Source organism: Chaetodon auriga, chromosome 19 (assembly GCF_051107435.1).
Source record: "Chaetodon auriga isolate fChaAug3 chromosome 19, fChaAug3.hap1, whole genome shotgun sequence".
NCBI classification, from domain to species: domain Eukaryota; kingdom Metazoa; phylum Chordata; class Actinopteri; order Chaetodontiformes; family Chaetodontidae; genus Chaetodon; species Chaetodon auriga.
Genome location: NC_135092.1, coordinates 16,022,965 through 16,041,837, shown reverse-complemented (window position 1 = coordinate 16,041,837; position 18,873 = coordinate 16,022,965). Strand labels below are relative to the sequence as shown.

Genomic DNA, 18,873 nt, shown 5'->3' with positions numbered 1-18,873 from the left:
GGATTAGCCTGGAAACTTGGACATTGGACATGATCAAAAATAACTTGTGGAGATTGTCCCTGCTCCTGATTGCAAACCACTCCGCTGCAGTTCAACTGAAGTTTACAGTGATTGTGGTTTGAGCGTTTTATGTTGCAGTGTGGTCTCTCTAACTACTGGCCCTGGAAGAGGAAAATGGAAACTTAAGTGCCCTCCCAGCTGTCTTGGGGGCCATTATGAACCAAGGGGGGCATTGTCAGTGGATGGCCTCATTAAAATGAGAAACAAGTGAGCATCAGTGGTCCGGCATGCCGCTGCATGATGCCAGGGCTTGATACCCAGCGAAGACAGAGTGTGGAAGAGAGCTTCTGTGAGGACGGCTGGAGGAGTGTGACGGACACAAAGACAGAAAACGTGCCAGTCACTCCTCAGCTCCGTGTCTCTGACCTCACTGTGTCAGGCACCAACACACATCCGATCCCAAGCACACCAGGCAAACGTGGGTGACCCCGTCTTTCTGTTGGCCCTGACTGAATGAACGGAAACGGCAAATCTTGGCTCAGGAAATATACAATGAGAAAGCCATCTTGGTAGCGCAGACAGGGCCCATCTTGGCTGAAACACGCTGAGAGGCGCAAAGCAGCTCGGCTCAGAAGCCAAGAGGGGAAGGAAAGAGGAAGACGCCGTGGCTCAAACGCTGTGAACGATGGAAGACATTTTGGCTCAGAGAGCAGGGGAGGAAGAGAGGAGGGTGACACTGGTGAACTGGAGTGAACTCCGCCACCCCATTGAATCACAAATCACCTTGGAAAACACAATACTGAATGCATTGTGGCCTGCAATGGTACACACAGCTGCAAAACTAGTTATATTCATATATACGTTTAGCTTCAGACTGTGAAATATACGCACACAGAGGGCGTTCATCCTCGCTGGAGAAGCCTGACGCAGCCAAACGAAGTGGAGTTGTCGTCTTTTTAGTGCACAAATTGGTCTCTGCTTCAGTAACTAGCAGCTCTTTTCAGTGCACATGCAGAAATTGTTTTGAAGTAAACTTGGAAAAATGTGAACCTATCCTTTAACTTCAGGCCCAAAGCTTGAAATTGCTCGCTCCCTCTGAACTGAACAGTCTGCATCACTTTGCTGTCGGCTTCAGTGGATCAATCTGGAAATGCTGTACATACATTTAGCCAGCAGGGGGCAGTGTAACGTTTTTAATGCACTTTCAGTGTTTGAGTTCAGCTTCTAACCAGTAGGTGTCACCACATGCTAATTTATAATTAACCATCACGCAACATAAATGTAACCTATTTAGACTGATCTTGTATGAATTAATTGTTCTTCAACAGAAAACTAGTTACAAATATTTTTATTTTAAGGCAGGAAATGTGTTTTTTATGGTTTGAACATGTTTCATATTGTGGTGATTTTTCTGTGCAGCTGCAGCATCTAAATCCTGTTCACTGCACCTGTCATTCATGTATTACGCCAACAGGGGTCACTCTCTAACAACTAATGAATTATTAGGTTGCTGCTCTGATGAGAGACTTCCAGTCTGAAGTTCATGGTCCACTGGGTCCAATCAGTGTTTCAGATACTTAATACTTAAAGCTGCTAGTTTAGTAAGCACGTGGACATGAAGACGTGTTACATATCAGAGTGTAGAAGAGTTTCATTTCACAAAAAAAAAGAAAAATCAGTGACTTACAGAGCGCAGGTGGGGCAAGAACCTCTCTATGTCATTCATGTCTATGCCGTCATCTTCCTCAAATTTGTTCTTGTTCATCCTGAAAGAGAGGAAGAGAGAGACACAATCCATGAACTGTAACCATCCACGATCAACAAGCGACAGGCGACAGTAGCTGAGGCAGCGCAGCCGGAGCTTACCCCTCTCTGTCAATGTGTGGCAGGTGCTTTGGCGTTCCTCTTAAGTGTTTCCTGTGGAAATGGCTGAAATCCAGTTTCTCTGGCTGCACGTCCCAGCCTGCACCCCTACAACCAAGAGACAGATTAGAGGTGAGAGGCAGCAGCATCCCAGCACGAGGACAGAGAGGAAAGTTGTTCAAGAGTACAGACGTCCACGTGTTACACAGAGGAAAACATAAGCTAGCTTCAAACATGCTTTCAAACCCAAATTATTTTTCTATGACGTGAAATAATCACGACTAAATAATTAACAATCATATTTGAAGTGAGGAAGAAGACATCCTTTGCTCTTTATTAAGGGTTTAACACTGTGCAGGTGTGGTTTGATCAGATATGAGGACAGCTACACAACCGCTACATCACAAGGTTTGGTAAATCCTGAACCATGGACGTATGTGACTGGTTGGACTGGTTGTTACTCACTCCAAACCAGTAAGAAGAGCACACACAGAAACAGAAATGGAGAAATCTCTGTGTTCGTGTCAGAGGCCGACACTCATGGACAGAGCAGGTCTTCGGGGCCTTTGATAGCACACAGAATGCTGTGTGTGGATCAGGTTGGGGTCCAGTGTCCACCCTCTGCCTGCACGCGGGGGGAGCTGCTGACATCATCCTACTGAGCCGCCTCCTCGGCTCAGATGTGCCACCGTGGCCGGAAGCTGCCGCGCGGCTGTTACCATGGCAACCCGTCCTGCCTCCAGTGTAATTGATTTACGTCTCGCTCGTTTCCTTTCTTTGCCTTTTCTTTTTCTTGTTTCTCCGCTAAGTTTCGGTGTTGAGCTCTCTTTCTGAGAATGATTTGGTCACACAGGAGGAGGCCTCCGCAGCTCAGCTTCCTGATTAGCGGGATAGAATGCGTGGAATATATACTTCATGCTAATATCAGACTCTCCCGAAGCCCATGTTAAACGCCAGCGTCTCGAAACTGGACTGTTTCAAAGTGTGTGTGCAAAAGGCCAAAGGCTGTGTGTCTGCATCAGTCATGTGACCCTCCAGCAGCTATGGCTGGAATTCAGAGCCAGCAGACTGTACAACATATTAGGTTTTATGAGACGGCAAGGCACGTACCCGTGTGAGTCCATTGTGTTGGCAGCCCATATGTCTGTCCCCAGGATGTCAAAGGAGCCGTCTCTGTTCCCGTTCTGGACAGCACACATGGGGAGAAGGAAAGGATGTCTGTCAGTTTCAGGGCGACTATAAGACACTTAGCTTGTATTCAACATTTAAAAACAGGCACATGATTGGAACTATTCTGCATGTGGTATTTTTTAATTGACTTTTTAATTGAAGATAAGTAAGCTGGACAGAAATGAATCAAAGACCCTCCACTTCCCATAATGCAACTCCTTGCCTGGTGAATACCCACGTCTGCCAGAGCTCACACGCCGGGTCTGTAACACTGCTTTTGTCAGAAACATGAGGTTATACAGACCCAATCCTGAGGAGGCCCTGATGACATCACGGGTTATTTTTTTCCAGACTTTTCAGACTATCAAGCCGTTTCAAAGCAACAGAAGACATTATACTGAACTGCTTTCACGGCGCTCCCCGTGACAAACAAACTGCTCTTCATGTGCAAAAGCAGTGGAGCATCCCTTTAGCATCTAATGATGGTGAAGATCTGATTTGTGGTGACATGTTTCATGTGTTTCATCTTAGTTACACTTCACTTTTTACAGTGTGGTCAAAGACGGATAAAGACCCCAGGGGAAAGGATGAGCACGGCGAGAGTCACATGACAGACGAAGAATCCTTTCATTTCTCATTGAAGGAATGCTGAGTGGGTGGGAGTTAGAGAGCAGACAATCACACACACACGCACGCACACACACACACACACGTACTTTGGCAGGGCCTTTGAACTGGTTGTTTCTGCCTCTGCTGCCGGAGCGCGAGCCGGATCCTGGTCGAGAACCTGAGCTGGGTCTGGAACCTGTACTGCCGTTACTGCTGTGCTCCCACTCGTCCTGCGGAGTTGAAAGAAAAGGACTGAAAATCGTCGCTGCTTTTACTCTTCTGTTTGCACATTAGGAGTGTAACAACAAGCTGCACAGTTCAGAATGTGTTGAACTGAGCTTGTTTCTGTTATTGTTAAATTGATTGTGATTGTTGTGAGGGAGGACAAACCACCAGGGACGTCAAAAGTCTCCATTCAGCGCCAAGTCCCGGATTTATACTTTCAGCAGCTGAACGTTAAAACAGGCTGCCTAATTTTGCTGCATTAAAAATGAATTTTATGTATTGATATAAATACTTCCAGTCTCTCTCTTCACCTCCCTCGTGTTTCGGATCACTCCGCTCTCTCTAAACCTTTCACCCGCGCCATTTCTCCCTCACCACTCACTTCCTGGTGAATCATACCAGTGAATCTCTGAGGAGCAATAATACTCTAAATCACTGTAGACCGTGCAGTCAGAGCAGAGCAGCACACACACGCAGATATTTAGCAGGCTAACTGAATGGTAATTCATTTAGGATTATTCAATTACTGGCTCCAGCCTCACAGTATCTCATGTCAGTCATTAAGAACATACTTTGTCTGCAGCAACCACAAGCAAACATGAGCCGTGCATCGCTTAAGGCTGGTGTTACAGTCTCTTCTAATCATTCACTTGAGCAGCTGACAGAGAGGGAGAGACTAATGTGAACATACAGAGCTGAGAGCAGAGCAAAAACTACACTTTAATGAATGTGACGCTCCAGTGGCCAGAAGGTCTGGATGAGCGCAGACATGGACGAGGCCGTAGAGTCAGGGTGCTGGTGGACGGTTAAAGCACGTAAACGTTGATTTTTCACACCTCGGATGCTTTGAGACCGTGTGTATGGATAAAACTAGGCCTGCTCTCATAGTGTCTGCAGGGCAGCAACCGCCACCAATTTGTGTGACGCTCATTATTCACAATGATAGCATTTAAATCCCATTTGTGTTGTTTTAAACGCAGCAGAAAAACCAGCATAGTTTCAGTTATTAGTTCAGAAACACACAAAAAGTTGATAGAAATGCCGAACACGTGTTCACTTTTGACTGTGAAACAGTTTCAGGTTGAAACAAATGAATTCTCCATCTGTTACTTCTGTCATTGTCCAAACACTGACGTACAATAAAGACTGATTCAAGATGACTTTTTGAAAAAGAGACTGAGGTTCATCCCTCTGTTCATCACAGCCCTCATGACGGACTGCAGGGTCGCTTTAACCGTCACGAAAGCCCCCGGGTAGAATCATAATTGCGCTACGCATAACTAGACTGTGAATGATTATTCGATACAACAATTAAGGTAAACCCTGGAGCTGTGAAATAAGCAGAAGGCTGACACACACACACACACACACACACACACACACACACACACACACACACACACACACACACACACACACACACACACACACACACACTTACCGGTTTGAATGAGCCTCTCCCCCGTGAAGATGTCCAGCTGCCATCTTTCTTGTTGTTATAGTCGTCTGTCCACTGCAGGAGAGAAATGGGGGGAGAAGGTCTCTTAATTCCACCATAGTTGTTTTCCAGTCACAGTGTTGGTGGAAGCTACAAACCAGAGTCTGTACCAAACATCACCACCGCCGCTAACAGATATGGGACTAATGAGAGCATCCGTGTACGTATCAAGGCTCTGACCTGTGGTACCTTGCCACCATTGTCCAAGTCCAAGTCTCCGTCTGCCTTGTCTCCCAGAAGCCCCTGCACCTGGTACTCCAGCACGTAGCTGTCGATGAAGCGCTCCAGCTCTTCGATCTCCTGTGAGCGCGTGCTCCCGGCCTCGGACGACGCGGACGCCACCGAAGAGTTCTCCATGGCAAGCGGCGCTGTGATGGGTGGAAGGGGGAGGAGGGGAAGGGAAGGAGGAAAGTGACCTGGAGGAGATACAGAGAGAGGAGTGAGCTTCCACGTTCATCGCCCGTGATGCCAAAATCATCACGGCAGCATCAACCTGTTGAGTACAGCAGCAGTAGAGCTGCAACTATCAGTCCATTAATCTGTTTGATGACTGACCCAAAAATGTATCAGTGAGTATTTTGAGAAATGGTTAATCATTTTAATCATTTATCAAGCAAAAAATGCCAAAATTCTCCTGTTCCAGCTACTCAAACATGATGATTTTATGCCTTCTTTATCATAAATGATATTGATCTGAATGCATCTCCTTAAACTGAGGGAAAGTATAACAGGAAATTAATCAATAATGTCAATGACTGTTAGCTGCAGCCCTAAAAACTAAACAAGAACAACAGGTCTTTCTCTCACCTTGGTCCCCCTCAACTTCCCAACACTCACTGAAGGCACATGACCTCACAGCTGTCAACAAACTGCCCTGCTCGCTTCCAAAGTGTCCAACAGTAAGACAGCAGGTTCAGGTTGTGTTTTTCACTCAGATTACATCAAATCCATCTGCTGGAAAAAAGAAAAACCTGTGACTCATCTCAGCCTGTTCCTCTGTCCAAACTCCTTCTGGTCAATCAGACACGTCTCCACGTCCTTTTCCCTCTTTGTTTTTCCACCTCTTCCCCGCTGGCTCTCGCTCCTCTGTGATCACATGACCCCCTGGCCAACAGGGAAGCAGCTTCCTGCCTGTCTGTCTATTGCTACTAAGCTCCTTTCCATCATGGCTTGATCACCAGCCATGCAAAGAGGATTTATGGCCCTGGAGCACGCAGAATGGTATCTGCTGAGCCCTGGGGACTCGCTGGGGAGCCCGGTGCATTTGCAGCCAACAAGTCAGCCGCACAAAGTTTAAAGCCTTTGTTTTGGTTTGGGACATGGGGCTCTCTAATGGTGTCGTAATGAGGAGTGCTACATCCTAACAACTCTCCACTGGAAGATCAGACCTCAGGGTCAGCTACAGGACAGCACGCCTGCTGAGCAGGGAACTGGAACCTGAACCAGTCTCTGGCTCAAGGACGTTTCAGCACATCAAAATCTCCCTACTCATCACTACAATACTGCTTTTCTTTCTGTACAATTGGGACTAATGCTTTAATCTTCGAACGCTATGTTGCAGGGTCAACGTGTCCTAATTTGACCCACTGTGGTGTCAGTAGTATAATCCATACGTGTCAACAGTATAATCCATACACACATTGATGCCGGGCCTTTGATTAGCCTGGTGATTTGCAGCTAGCAGGCCACAGGAGCATCGGCTGCCTTGAAGACGTACTTTATCCTCAGGGAACAAACACCACATGATGCATAACCTTCTCTAGCTACTGTCTATGTATTTTAATATGTAAAAGCATAGTCATACGGTACATATTCAGACACGCACACACATGTACACCAGTTACATCTGCACCAATTTCATCTCTGCATTAAAGTTTAGACATGTCTCTTTTCTTCTTTGATTCATTACTTATTCCTATTGTTAGTTGAGTGTTCATGGTGACTTGAGAGCATACAACAACGTAAAATTAAACTACTCGGCCAGTTTTTGTGCTAGATCACCTGCTGCCCCACACTCAGACCATTTATGTCGCAACGCTGTCTGTCACAGCTCAGCTCCAAAAAGTAGAGACCTCATCCAATCATTCGATTCGTGCCACACTCCAGTTCATTTCATCTCATTCATTTACTCCACTCCCTGAGCAAATCTGATATGTGAGCAGCGATTGCAGAGCTCTAGAACCAGGCTACAGCTCCTCAGTCACCCTCGTCTTCATGACCATGCACGGTCATACTGTGCAGTTTCTCACTTAACCATACGACTAAGCTACAGTTCATGAAGTACCACACTTCAACGCAACAGCCCTGCACTAAATCTTAGCTTAACAAAGCTTTTAGCATTCAGCTCGTGTCATTGAGGCGTCCAACTGTCCCGATGTGAATGCAGCAGAGCTCCATTCATTACGACCCATTTTAAATGAAAGGAGAAGCATTCAATAATAGTAGTCTGGATGTTTACAACACACTGACGCATATTGGTGGCAGTTGCAGCTTAGTCAGATGTCCTACTCTTGTCCTTGACATGTAGTATAGAATTACTGCCTGAGAGGAAACTGCTGCCAATAGCTATTGATCCATCCATTAATGCAACCCTCATCTAGCTCTCTGACTTTTTGTCTTTTAAGCATCTAGGGTTTTTTTTTTTTTAAGCTTCTGTGTGATACTTTCATAGTAGGTCATGTGCAGGACAGAAAAAAATCTCCAGGCCAGTGCGTGCTTTAAAGTCACCCAAAATAACATCGATATTCAAAGTAAACACTGCTTCTGTGAGACCTGATTCAAAGTCCTCTTGATCCTGCTGTGTTTTGTAACACACTGCTCCAGACCTGAGGTGCTCTTTCAAATAATTTGGGCTGCTTTGCCTTCACAGGGGCTTTATCTTTCTGCTTAGTAACAATAACATCAATGTTCTCCTGGTGGTGGAGCAGAAACAAGTTTGCCTTCCTCACATTATATCAGTGTGATGTTCCAGACATGTGAGAGTCACCAAGCCCAACTACCCTGCAAGCTGCAAGGAAGAGGCAGAGCTTGGGGTTGGGACCCTGACAAAGAAGAGGCTACTGTATGAAGCATACACGAGAAAAACAAACACAAGTAAGGACAGCTGGCTGTTGGCCCCTCTGACTAAACAGAGACGTGACTCTGCAGTGCGAGGAGCACAAATAGCATCGCAAGGCATCTCACATTTACCGAACACAACTCTGGTCTTGCCAATACACACACCGTAAAACAAAGCAATGACCTGGGCTCTCACATAACAAGATCCCGATGCAAATGATGAGCGAAAGCATAAGCGAAACTGAATTTTGGGTAATGGTCAGGTTTTTGACTAGGAAGAAGATGATGTCGCTGGTTCTGTGGCATCGATGCTGATCCTATAAACTGCCCAAAGTGAGTCAAACAATGTCATAGAAGTGCTGTTGATTCATTAAATGTCAGAAAAGTGGGGAAAAAAAGATGCTCATCACAATTTCCCAAAGCCCAGTGTGACGCATGCTTGTCTTATCCAACCATCAGTCCAAAACCAAAAGAAGTCAAGCCTGATGAGCAACTTCTCGCGCTGGTCATCGCACTGTGAACATTGTCACGTGGGTCGTCTGTGGGCTGTGGCGTTGGCCATTGTCTGTTTGTCCCACTGGCCCTCTAATGCTCAGACTACATCCTTCAGCTCTCCTTCCCTCATACCCAAACTCCTCCCCTGCTCCTTCCTGTCTCCACCCTTTGGCTGTCCACCCCGTAAATCCGACCAGCTTTTCCAATAAAGAGCTGCCTGCCACTGTCCTGGCCACACTTTTAGCTTCATTTTTGTGCCATAGCTGAAGAACTAGCATATCAGTATCCAACACTTGACTTCTAGCCCTTCTAAAACGCTTTATCCAGGCGACATCATGAAGTAGTGTTCCACTTTAGTCTACTCCTACTGATATAAACAGGGTGAACCAATTATTAGAAACAGTATAATTTAACAGCATTAAGAGTCAAAACAAGACTTTAGGTGAAGGACTACTGTATTAGCTTTAGATACTGTACATGTACCTGAGAAACTGGCAACTGAGCATTTGAGCAGCTGAACAATTCTAGAGACGTGGGCAGTGATTCAGAGGTCTGGAAACCAGGCTAAGAATATACAGAGCAAGTTACTGAGTTAACTGAGTGGAGCACTACAACCCTGTGACAGCCAGCGACAGCCAGCGACACTGCAGGCCAGCAGAGATAGATCCAGACTGTAAAATGCAAAGCAGCATGTACTACAGTACAACCAAGACGATGACTGCGTCCAAAGTCCGGCACCATCCGGGCACATAGTAAAACTGGCCAGACAGACACAGCATGGCACTGGACAGCACACTGTTTCTTTGTTTGAGAGGCTGAGACAAATGGCAATCTACACCATCCATACTTCATGATAAGATGCTTCACCAAGGAGCAGAGAGCAGATTGATTATGAACACATAGCTAGTCCCAGGCCCAGTGATTGAGGGGCTTTGCATACTCATCACCAGGTGTTAGTGCAGCATATAGCATGCCCAGTACTTTTCTAAGACTTACTCATTATTGGCCTTTTTCCCTGTTAAGGATGTTAAGGATTATGCTTCCCTCTCTGTTGTCTGGTGTTACTTTGTGGATTCTGAGTCACTGAAACAAGCTCAACTCAGGGTCACACTTATTTCTCATATAATATGGATTTAAGCAAGATAAGAAATCGTATATTGACTGCAGTTACACTGTGTGTCTAAATGTAGAAACGCATGCAATGAAATCATGCATGAAACTGCAGCATAAAGCAGAACAACCCTTTAAACCACTGTCGCCTGGGGTTCAAATACATTATACCACTGCACTAGAAACTTCTAACAAATCACACCGGCTGTATCGTGGCATACTAAAAGAACACAACATACATCATACTGAAAGCAAAAGAAGCTCTGAGCCATCAGTGATTTGCAGCCTTTGATATAGTTATATAACAGCCAAACAGCATGAACCATAATCCACACAACCCAAACAGAGCAGCGCATGAGACCCAGTCTCCCCACTTGGAGTCCAAGTAAATGTTCTCACCCCATGCAGCGAGAGCTGCTAATACGTCTAATCTGGTCTACTACTGACTGGCGGGCTTAACAAACTCACACTTGGGTTTAATATAATTTGGAGTAATCTATTCTTGACAGCAGGACAGCAGCATGGCGTCTTTGAGTCTAAGCATTCATTTGACATATATGCTGGGAGCTGTGAGCATGCACGTTAGCAAATAGATTAGACAGAGCAACAGCAAGACTGTGATCATTTGCAAACAGCAAAGCATCAAAAAAAAAACCGTTGTGACCTTGTTTGTATGATATACGTCTGCATGTGGATGCATGAAATTGAATGGGTCCAAAGTTGTTTGGAGTCCCTGTATTTCACTGCACATATTGTATGACCATGTGTAGAAATAAATTAGATTTGGAGAAGATTTGGGTAGTTGCTCTTCTTTCAGAGCATGAGCAAAATACTTGCAATGTTTCAGTGACACTATAGACAGGTGGCACACCTGTAACATGTTGCTGAATAGTGCCAAAGGTCAGTTATGGCAAGGAAATCAAAAGCCTCTCTTCATCCTCTTGTGAGGCATGTAGAAACTCAGGCGGCACACATGTGAGATGCCACAGAAACACACGCTATCAACACACTCCACAAAACAGGCCTCCTCTGCTTGGAGAGCAACAGTAGCCGTAAACTAGAAAATAGCATTTACACCAAGTTGTAACTGGTACAATGTGTGTTTACAGAACAAAACTTACGACTAACTTCAAAGGAGTCTGTTGTACTTCCCGCCTCTCATTCACTGAAACAAGCTGCTGTGAGTAAATGTGTTTACTCATACAGTGTGAGCTGGCCTCAATCTAGAGGAACTGACCAACATGCCACAGAGGGGGGATCCAAGGGTATGTGCATGCATATGTGTGTGTGTGTACACTTAAAACAATTGCCCCATTGTCCCCCTATACCCCTGCAGTGACCTAATGGGAGAGGACTGGGAATGTGCAGTACTGTGGAGCTGTTGGGACAATAGCTCAACAATGCTACTCTGTCCAGATCCACACACACATGTATACAGAATCCTGGCAAACAAGTGAGGGTGTGTAATTCAGCTCAGGGGCTTCACAACATGTATGGAGCGTGGGTAGAAGTTCTGAGGCCTCAAAGCTGAACGGCAACAAAGGTGAAAAGAGAGGCAACAAAGGTTAGCCGGCAGCAGAGCTGAGGCTGTCATTGATTAGGGTTGAACACACGAGATGATGACAAAACAAGTAACTGCGAGAACCAAAGGTCGGCGGTAGAAAGACCACAACTGTGACAATGGTCCTGCAAACGCTTGTGTTCAAAACACACAGGCTGTGTGCTAAATTAACGGCCTTGTGTCCTCAGCCATCAAGCGATATCTCTCCTCTTATAAGCTACTTTCATCAATCACCACCCATGTGATCTCCTTCTCCTCGTTTTCTCTTTCCCCGCTCACTCATCCATACACCTCAGGCACCGAAATGAGCAGCAGTTCCCACCGAAACGAGGCCAGATCTCTTCTCTGCAGGCTGACTCAGGGTGTTCCAGTTTTCTGCAGGTTACTCCCACTCTCTCCATAACATGCAGCTGTGCTCGCTCCTCCTCCAGTCTCCCAGACACTGCAGGTGTATGACTGGGTGTGCGTCCCAGCCCAAAACACTAGGCCCATTTCTGAGGCATGCACGCTGTCCCTCAAATCTTTCATTCCCTGTCACCGTTTGACCTGTGAGGGCAGAGTTCACAGCCTCATTCATTCATCAATTCATCACATCACATGTGCTGGGACTGCAGATCACTGAGGTGATGACACTGCACTGACTGCGCTCAGATGGTCTAAATAAAGCTGTGTTTCAGGTCAAGTTTAAACATCAGCAACACTTGATTTTCTATTACAGTGACAAGGCCATCACAGCTTTTCGATTTCACTGCTCTATAGTTGACTTTAAAGAGTCTGCAACACTGTTGCTGCAATGTAGTCTGGGAAAGTCTGAAGAAATTAAAAGGTTACATTATAAGGGTGCACCTATTGATCAATGATCAACCATTTCACAGATTAAATCAGTTGAACACAAGAGGACCCAAAGCAAAAAGCTACTTTAAGCTAATTTCACGTGCCGCCGCAGTCACGAGGATTGAAGCGGTTCAGTCATCAACACACACCTACACGCAATTACAAGGTTTGGATAAAGCCTATGATTCATTTTATGTGGATAAATCCTATATATTGTGCAATAATCTGTGCAAGTCGTTACAGAGTCAGAATTAAAAGGCAACATTTCAACTGACGATCTTAAGAGTTGTGAATCTGAATAAAACGCTTTATTATTCTGTGTTACTTTTAGCTGTTTCACTCTCACCAGTGCAAACATTATCTGTGGCTGTTTATCTGTGTCACCAGGTGGATACATGTTCAGAGGTCTCTTACATACACTTCTATGCAAAATATCCTGCAAGCACAGGCCCACATTCAAGCACTAACTTTGGCCAAGTACATCTAGGGCCGTGGAAAACAGGGCTATGATTACGTTCCATCTACTGACATTTGTTTCATAAGTAATAGATTTTTAATTAATCCACACGTTTGACTGCTCACAAAAGGTAAAAAGCCAACAGAAGACTTCATCAGTCTGGACAGACTTTAGACGCTAGGCACTTTGCCAAGTTTAATGAAAACACAATGAATACACGGCTCAGGATGAGACACTGGCCAAACCTGACTTGCAACTAAACAGACTGATGAATTAGCATGTGCCTCCACTTGTGGCAGACAGGCGAGTTGGGAGAGGATCACACACAGTGAAGATACCCTCTAATCAAAGGAACACATTTTCCTCTAAACAGGACTGAATATATTTGATTACCAATTCATCAATCCACGCTCTGCTTGAAAAGGCTCTCTGTCGAAGATAAATCATTCAAATTTAGTCTTGCTTTCCTGCATCAAAGCGACACAAATCCTGTCTCACTCCAGTCAGGAGGGCCTAGGAGGGAGGGACTTGTGGTGGCACGCACACATTTCTTTACCTCGCTGAAGTCAGAGATCAAATCAGTCTCTGAGGAGCAGGAATCTCAGGAATGTTACGAGCAAGCTGGACTTCAGTATACCCCAAACACTGCAGGATAGGCCACTTAGTTTAGAAAGTTTTTAAACTTACAACGTATGAGTAATGACATATAGCTGTATTGATTTATTTGATTAGTAGCAAGGACAAGTTTATTCCAGCACACATTCAACCTCGTTTAGTTTTGTCCCATCTGATTCCAGTTCATTGAAAATCATGCAAACCAGCTATCTACACAACGGTTTGTATCTGCCTTACTTTTCATAAGAGATGACAGACCCCTGTCAGATATCTAGGTCTGTCACTTCCCTCTGGTCTGCCACAGACTACCAGCAGCTGTGATCCAGTCTTTGTTGTTGAGGTCAACAGCTGAGCTGCAGCAAGCTCAGCTCCTTTCCAGGGCAGGCTGACATCTAACATCTCACACGGCTTTTCCTGCTGTTCCTGCCCTGGAAGTATAACGTTACCGAAACCAAGCTGATTGTAAAGGTGATCACAATGATTGAATCATTACCATACAGTTTGCCCCCCCTTATTTTACACTCCTGTAACCACGCCCATGCTGTCTGCTATGCTAGCACTGCATGTATCTGTTAGCCAAGCGGTGTGTCTTAACAGGACGTTTATGGCGACCATATCCAAATGACTGCACCATTATGTCGCTGTCAAAGTAACAAAGCCACATCTGGAGGCGCCTCCACACCCTGGTGCCCGCGTAGCACCGGTAACAATGGTGACGCAAGATTTGCGGCTAACCAGCCGGGCTAACGTTAGCTAGCTCTGAAGTACAACAGTAAACAACAGGCCATACGCTACGAATTCAACGCAGCCTCCGTCAGCTCAGCTACATCAACAGGTCTGCTAGTAGTGCTCGAAGCATAACCAGGTCACCCACAGCGACAACTAGCAGCAAATCCGGCGCATCTTGTAAAACTGTTATCTGGTTACCACGGTTATACCGCTCCGACCAACAGACGCCGTCACCGGCTTATAATGAGATAAATCCCTACCCGAAGTGAGACTGTGACTCCTGGGGAACCCGGGATCACCTCCTGAGATCAAATCCGCCGTGTCATGGGTCCGTTTCCCAAAAAGAGAAGCGGGGAAGAGGATTAGCTATCTGCTGGTAGCAAACTCCGACGTCCCAGACTGAGGAAAAAGGGAATGCAGGAATGTGACGTTCAGTCCGGTTTGCTGGCAGCATTGACACGTGCACCCAAGAGTGAAGCATTGTGGGAAACGTGGTTCAGTATCAAAGTAAGCTAGCTGATTAGCAGTTGGTCCTTTATTGTTGCTTCCTTACATGCTGGGCAGACAGTTTTGACACAGCAGCAAGAGATGAATGAAATGAGATCAAGTGAAACATGGCCAGAACACACCTTTTATCCACCATTTTAATTTAGAGAAACAGACTTAAACAGCCGCGTGAGCCTCACGTGAATCTTTGTGACGTAAAACCAACATGGTAGCCAAAATAATCAGTGATTTAAATTACAAAAAGTATAACACTCATATTTATTTATTAGAATTGCAATCTTATCACAGATTGACCAACTTAACACAAATTTTTGACACCTTTAATGGAAATAAATGATAACAGTATCATTACCAACAGAATAAATATGCAAAAGTCATTTTATAACGTCTATGATATAAAATTTAAAACTGGCACATAATGCCAAACTCTGAATCTCCTTGATAGCTGAATATATCTGATGTTCAGGAGCTTTTCTGCATAAAACTGTGCATGGTGACAGTCCCCAATGTGACAGTAAACAGCTGGCTGGTTCCTTTCACGACAGCTTTTGTTATATCTTGATCATTATTTTTTAGTTATACTTTCCTTTGTTTGTCACGCCCACAGGTGAACTGTGTGTGAATAATCTTGCATCTATTTTCACAAAGTAATAGAACCTTGGCAGAGAGCTATTTGTTGTTATTCAAGCAATTAATAGTTAATGGAGTAGTTGGATAATAGAGCGCAGGAGGTATATGGCACATCCGAGGTGTGAATATATATACTTTACACTTTACACAAAAATAATTTTGGTTCATTCATATTTCTCTAATGTCTGTCACAGAATGACACGTGGACACAAAATGAAACGCACAATCTGATGACACCTCCAAACACAAATGACTGCAGGTGCAAACCTGCTGAAAAATCTTTTCAATGTAATCACGACCCCTTGTGGACGGAGAGAAAAGTGCAGCTGTCTTTTTTTTGGGGGGGGGGGGTTGTTTGTGTGTGGTTCTGAGGGTGTGTGGATGTGTACATACTATGACTATACCACTGGGATTTATCAGGGTCCTCCGCCGGTATGGCAGACAGCTGGAGGACAGAGCTCAGGCAGATTGACTAACAGACAGACCTGCATGCAAACATGACACAGAGCTTCCAGTAGTCACTTAGACACCAAGAACAGACAGAATGACACACAGTATAGACAGATGAACTAAACTCTGGATGAAAAGACAGCCAGATACATCTGAAAGTAGACCTGTAGACAGACAGGCGAGTGGAAGAACCTCCTCCCTGCTCCAGATGGCTACGGAATATGTTCGCCACCACAGTCAGAGGCTAATTAACTACCATGGTGTGATGGAGACTCCAGCAGGTTGCTACACCCCCCCACCCCCTTCTTGTTCTCCTTCCCAGCCTCCCTTTCCTCCCCACTCCCTCGCCCAGTTCTATGTCTATCCTTAGTCGTCCCATAATTACTTTGTTGTCCTCTTCACATCACCCGCAGCACCGCCCGCCATCCATCGCTCCATTCCTCTCCCATGCCGCTGAGCGTTTCCTCCATGCAGATGCTCCGTACCCTGTCACCTCTTTGCACACAGACTCACCTAAAGCTTTCTTCTTTTGATATGTGTCTGGATAAAGTTCAGCCTTTGATGCACCGTTAAAACAAAACTGTCAGAAGACTAGAACTTACGCAGCAACACAGTCGAATATGTCTCTGTGTTGTGACTCAAGTCTGCTGAACTGCACATTTGAGGCTTGTGTGAAGAGCTAAGGTGTAAAAGTTGGTAGGATTCAAAGTAATTTTCACTGTTGCCAAGAAACCATAGTGTTGAACTGCTATATAATTTCAATGTTCTAAAAATGTCAGCGCTTATTGCAGCGCATGCAACAGTTTGACAAACTGTTCATAAAAACGAGTCCATTAACACGATTCTTTCACTTCATGTTCTCTCTCTGCTCTCAGTGTTACATTAAAGACGACCGCGGAGGAGACATGATTTAACTCTTCCTCGTGGAAACTTTTATTGCTTTAATGTGTTTAGTCAGAAATGAACAGGATGTAAGCAAGCAAGGTCGTGCAGTGATCTCGGTCTCGTTTGTTTGTCGGCAATGGCAGAAGAACATATATGATTTTACATCGAAACATAAACGATGTTACAAGTTTATCTGGCCACTTTTCCTTTTGTGTGAGTGAACTTTGTAACTTGGTACAGTAAATTGTGTGGAGCCAGAGAAAAGAAGGAGAAGCACAGGCTGAAATTGGCCTTGCTCCTCAGGTCGCCATGCACAAAGCTGAATCCCCACCAGAGGGATGGTACCAAGGCACCAATTAGCAGTGGAGAGGGCGCATGATGATATTTCCGTGTGCTTGTGGCCTGGGCAGCTCCGTCTGTGTGTTATAAAAGGCAAAACCATAAACATGGAATTAGACAGTACAGGCCCCACAGCTCTTAAGGTCACAGACTCTCCCCTCCTGTAGCTTGTGAGAGCAATGCTGCGATATAAACAACACCGGCCAGCAAACTGTTATTACTCTACGTACGGTTTTATAACAGGGCGGCTGATTATTTGTGCTTGCGTTCATTAGGCCAGCGGCCCCCGATGCAGCGGTCCACTGCGGTTCTGCTCTTTCATTGTTGGGTCGAATGGGTGCAGGAGATAGGTGTGGGAGAAAGATCACTGTGAACTACATAGAGAGAAATGAAGTGGGTGGAAGTGACTGAACATCTCTTTGTGTAAAACACACATGGGCTCGCACACATACACACACATTAATGCTCAGACAAATAAACACACTGAAATTGGCCAGGGTTCAATTTGTTGAGTAACAAAAACATGATAGCTTTCTAACCAGCAGGTGGGGGCAGTAGACAGATCATAGGACGACTGTACACCGAGCAGCGCTATTATGTTGTGCTGTAAGTCACAGATCTACTGTAACCTTCATATACAATGGATGTAAAGAAAAGCATGAAATACTTCATCCGTATACTGTACTGCTGTACAATCTTTGACACCGTCAGACATGTATTTATTCAATTACATGATTAAAAAAACATTAATAAATGGATCTATCAATTTAAAGATTTCCTCATAAAGCAATAAGCAGCAGCCTGAACAGTGAGAGGGGGGTATCTTACTTAGGATGAATCCTCTATGGACCATAACAGTTTGTACAATACTTGAAAGCACACAGCCTCATGGGTCTATCCGTGTTCATCATTTTAAGGTCCCAATATCACAGAGACAGCAGTTGCTTATTTTGTAACAGCAGAGCACACCAAACAGAAGAGTAAAATAGAAAAAGAGGAGAAAAAATTGACTTTTTTCTGCTATGTTTGTGTAGATTTATATGATTTATTCTGACTTTATGTCAAAAATTGGCTACAAATATTTTCCTTATTGATGGATCAGCTCATGAGTTATATTCTTAATTTACTGACAACTGTTTGGTCCCTAAAAATGTCCTAAAATAGTGAAAAAGGCAGTGATGTCCTCGAACAGAAGGCAACATCAGTAAACAGTTCATAGACTGGTGATATTTTCTGGAAAGCAGTAAATTCTCACATTTGTGAACCTGCAACCAAAATGTTTGTTATCCTTGCTTGAATAATGACTTAAATGATCTTTAGCTGCCCATTTATTTTCTGCCAATCAACTGATCGATTAATTCAAATTCAAATGTTCTTGCTTGAAAGAGGAAACAAACTCATCCTGGATCGAAAATAAAACCGAGGATAAATCAAGTTGCAAGTTTTCTAATAGCCAATAAGATCAAACCAAACTTATTTGCTCTTCACTTTGTCCTTCAGCTGTTCCTCTAGGAGCAGAGGGGCCGCCCTGCTCCCACCCACCCCCCGTCCTGTCCCCAGCAGCCTGACACTCCCCCTGCTGTTGGACTGCGGTAGAGCGCGGGCCGTCTGAGGAGTGCGTTGACAGCTCCGGGCCGTGTGTGCCCGCCTGCCTGTATGGTGAGCACCCGTTGAGTAGGTGGGTCTGCTGGAAGGGAGTGGGAGAGGTGGGAAAGGGGCAGATGGAACACAGAAGGAAGTTCACCAGCGACACATAGTGTGTCAGAAAGTGGAGAGGGACGGAGAGGGAGGGGTTCAGGGAGAGGTAGAGGAGGCAAGAACTGAGAGAATGAGGGGACA

The 18,873-nt window shown here is 45.0% G+C and overlaps 1 protein-coding gene across 4 annotated transcripts in view; it reads right to left on the bottom strand.

Annotated features, from left to right (window-relative positions):
* Positions 1–14,691, bottom strand: part of ctif (CBP80/20-dependent translation initiation factor) — a 46,533-nt gene extending 31,842 nt beyond the window's left edge. For 2 of the 4 annotated variants that reach the window (XM_076757874.1, XM_076757877.1), the window contains exons 1-7: positions 14,484–14,649; positions 5,546–5,781; positions 5,309–5,380; positions 3,750–3,872; positions 2,974–3,047; positions 1,867–1,971; positions 1,688–1,766 (exon numbers count right to left, since the gene is read on the bottom strand). In XM_076757874.1, coding sequence (XP_076613989.1) covers positions 1,688–1,766; positions 1,867–1,971; positions 2,974–3,047; positions 3,750–3,872; positions 5,309–5,380; positions 5,546–5,722 — 630 coding nt within the window. In that variant the 5' untranslated portion in view covers positions 5,723–5,781; positions 14,484–14,649. Of the gene's footprint in view, positions 1–1,687; positions 1,767–1,866; positions 1,972–2,973; positions 3,048–3,749; positions 3,873–5,308; positions 5,381–5,545; positions 5,782–6,172; positions 6,320–14,483 lie in introns of all 4 variants that reach the window. The other 2 variants (XM_076757875.1, XM_076757876.1) reach the window with 2 other exon arrangements.
* Between the last annotated feature and the right edge of the window lie 4,182 nt (positions 14,692–18,873).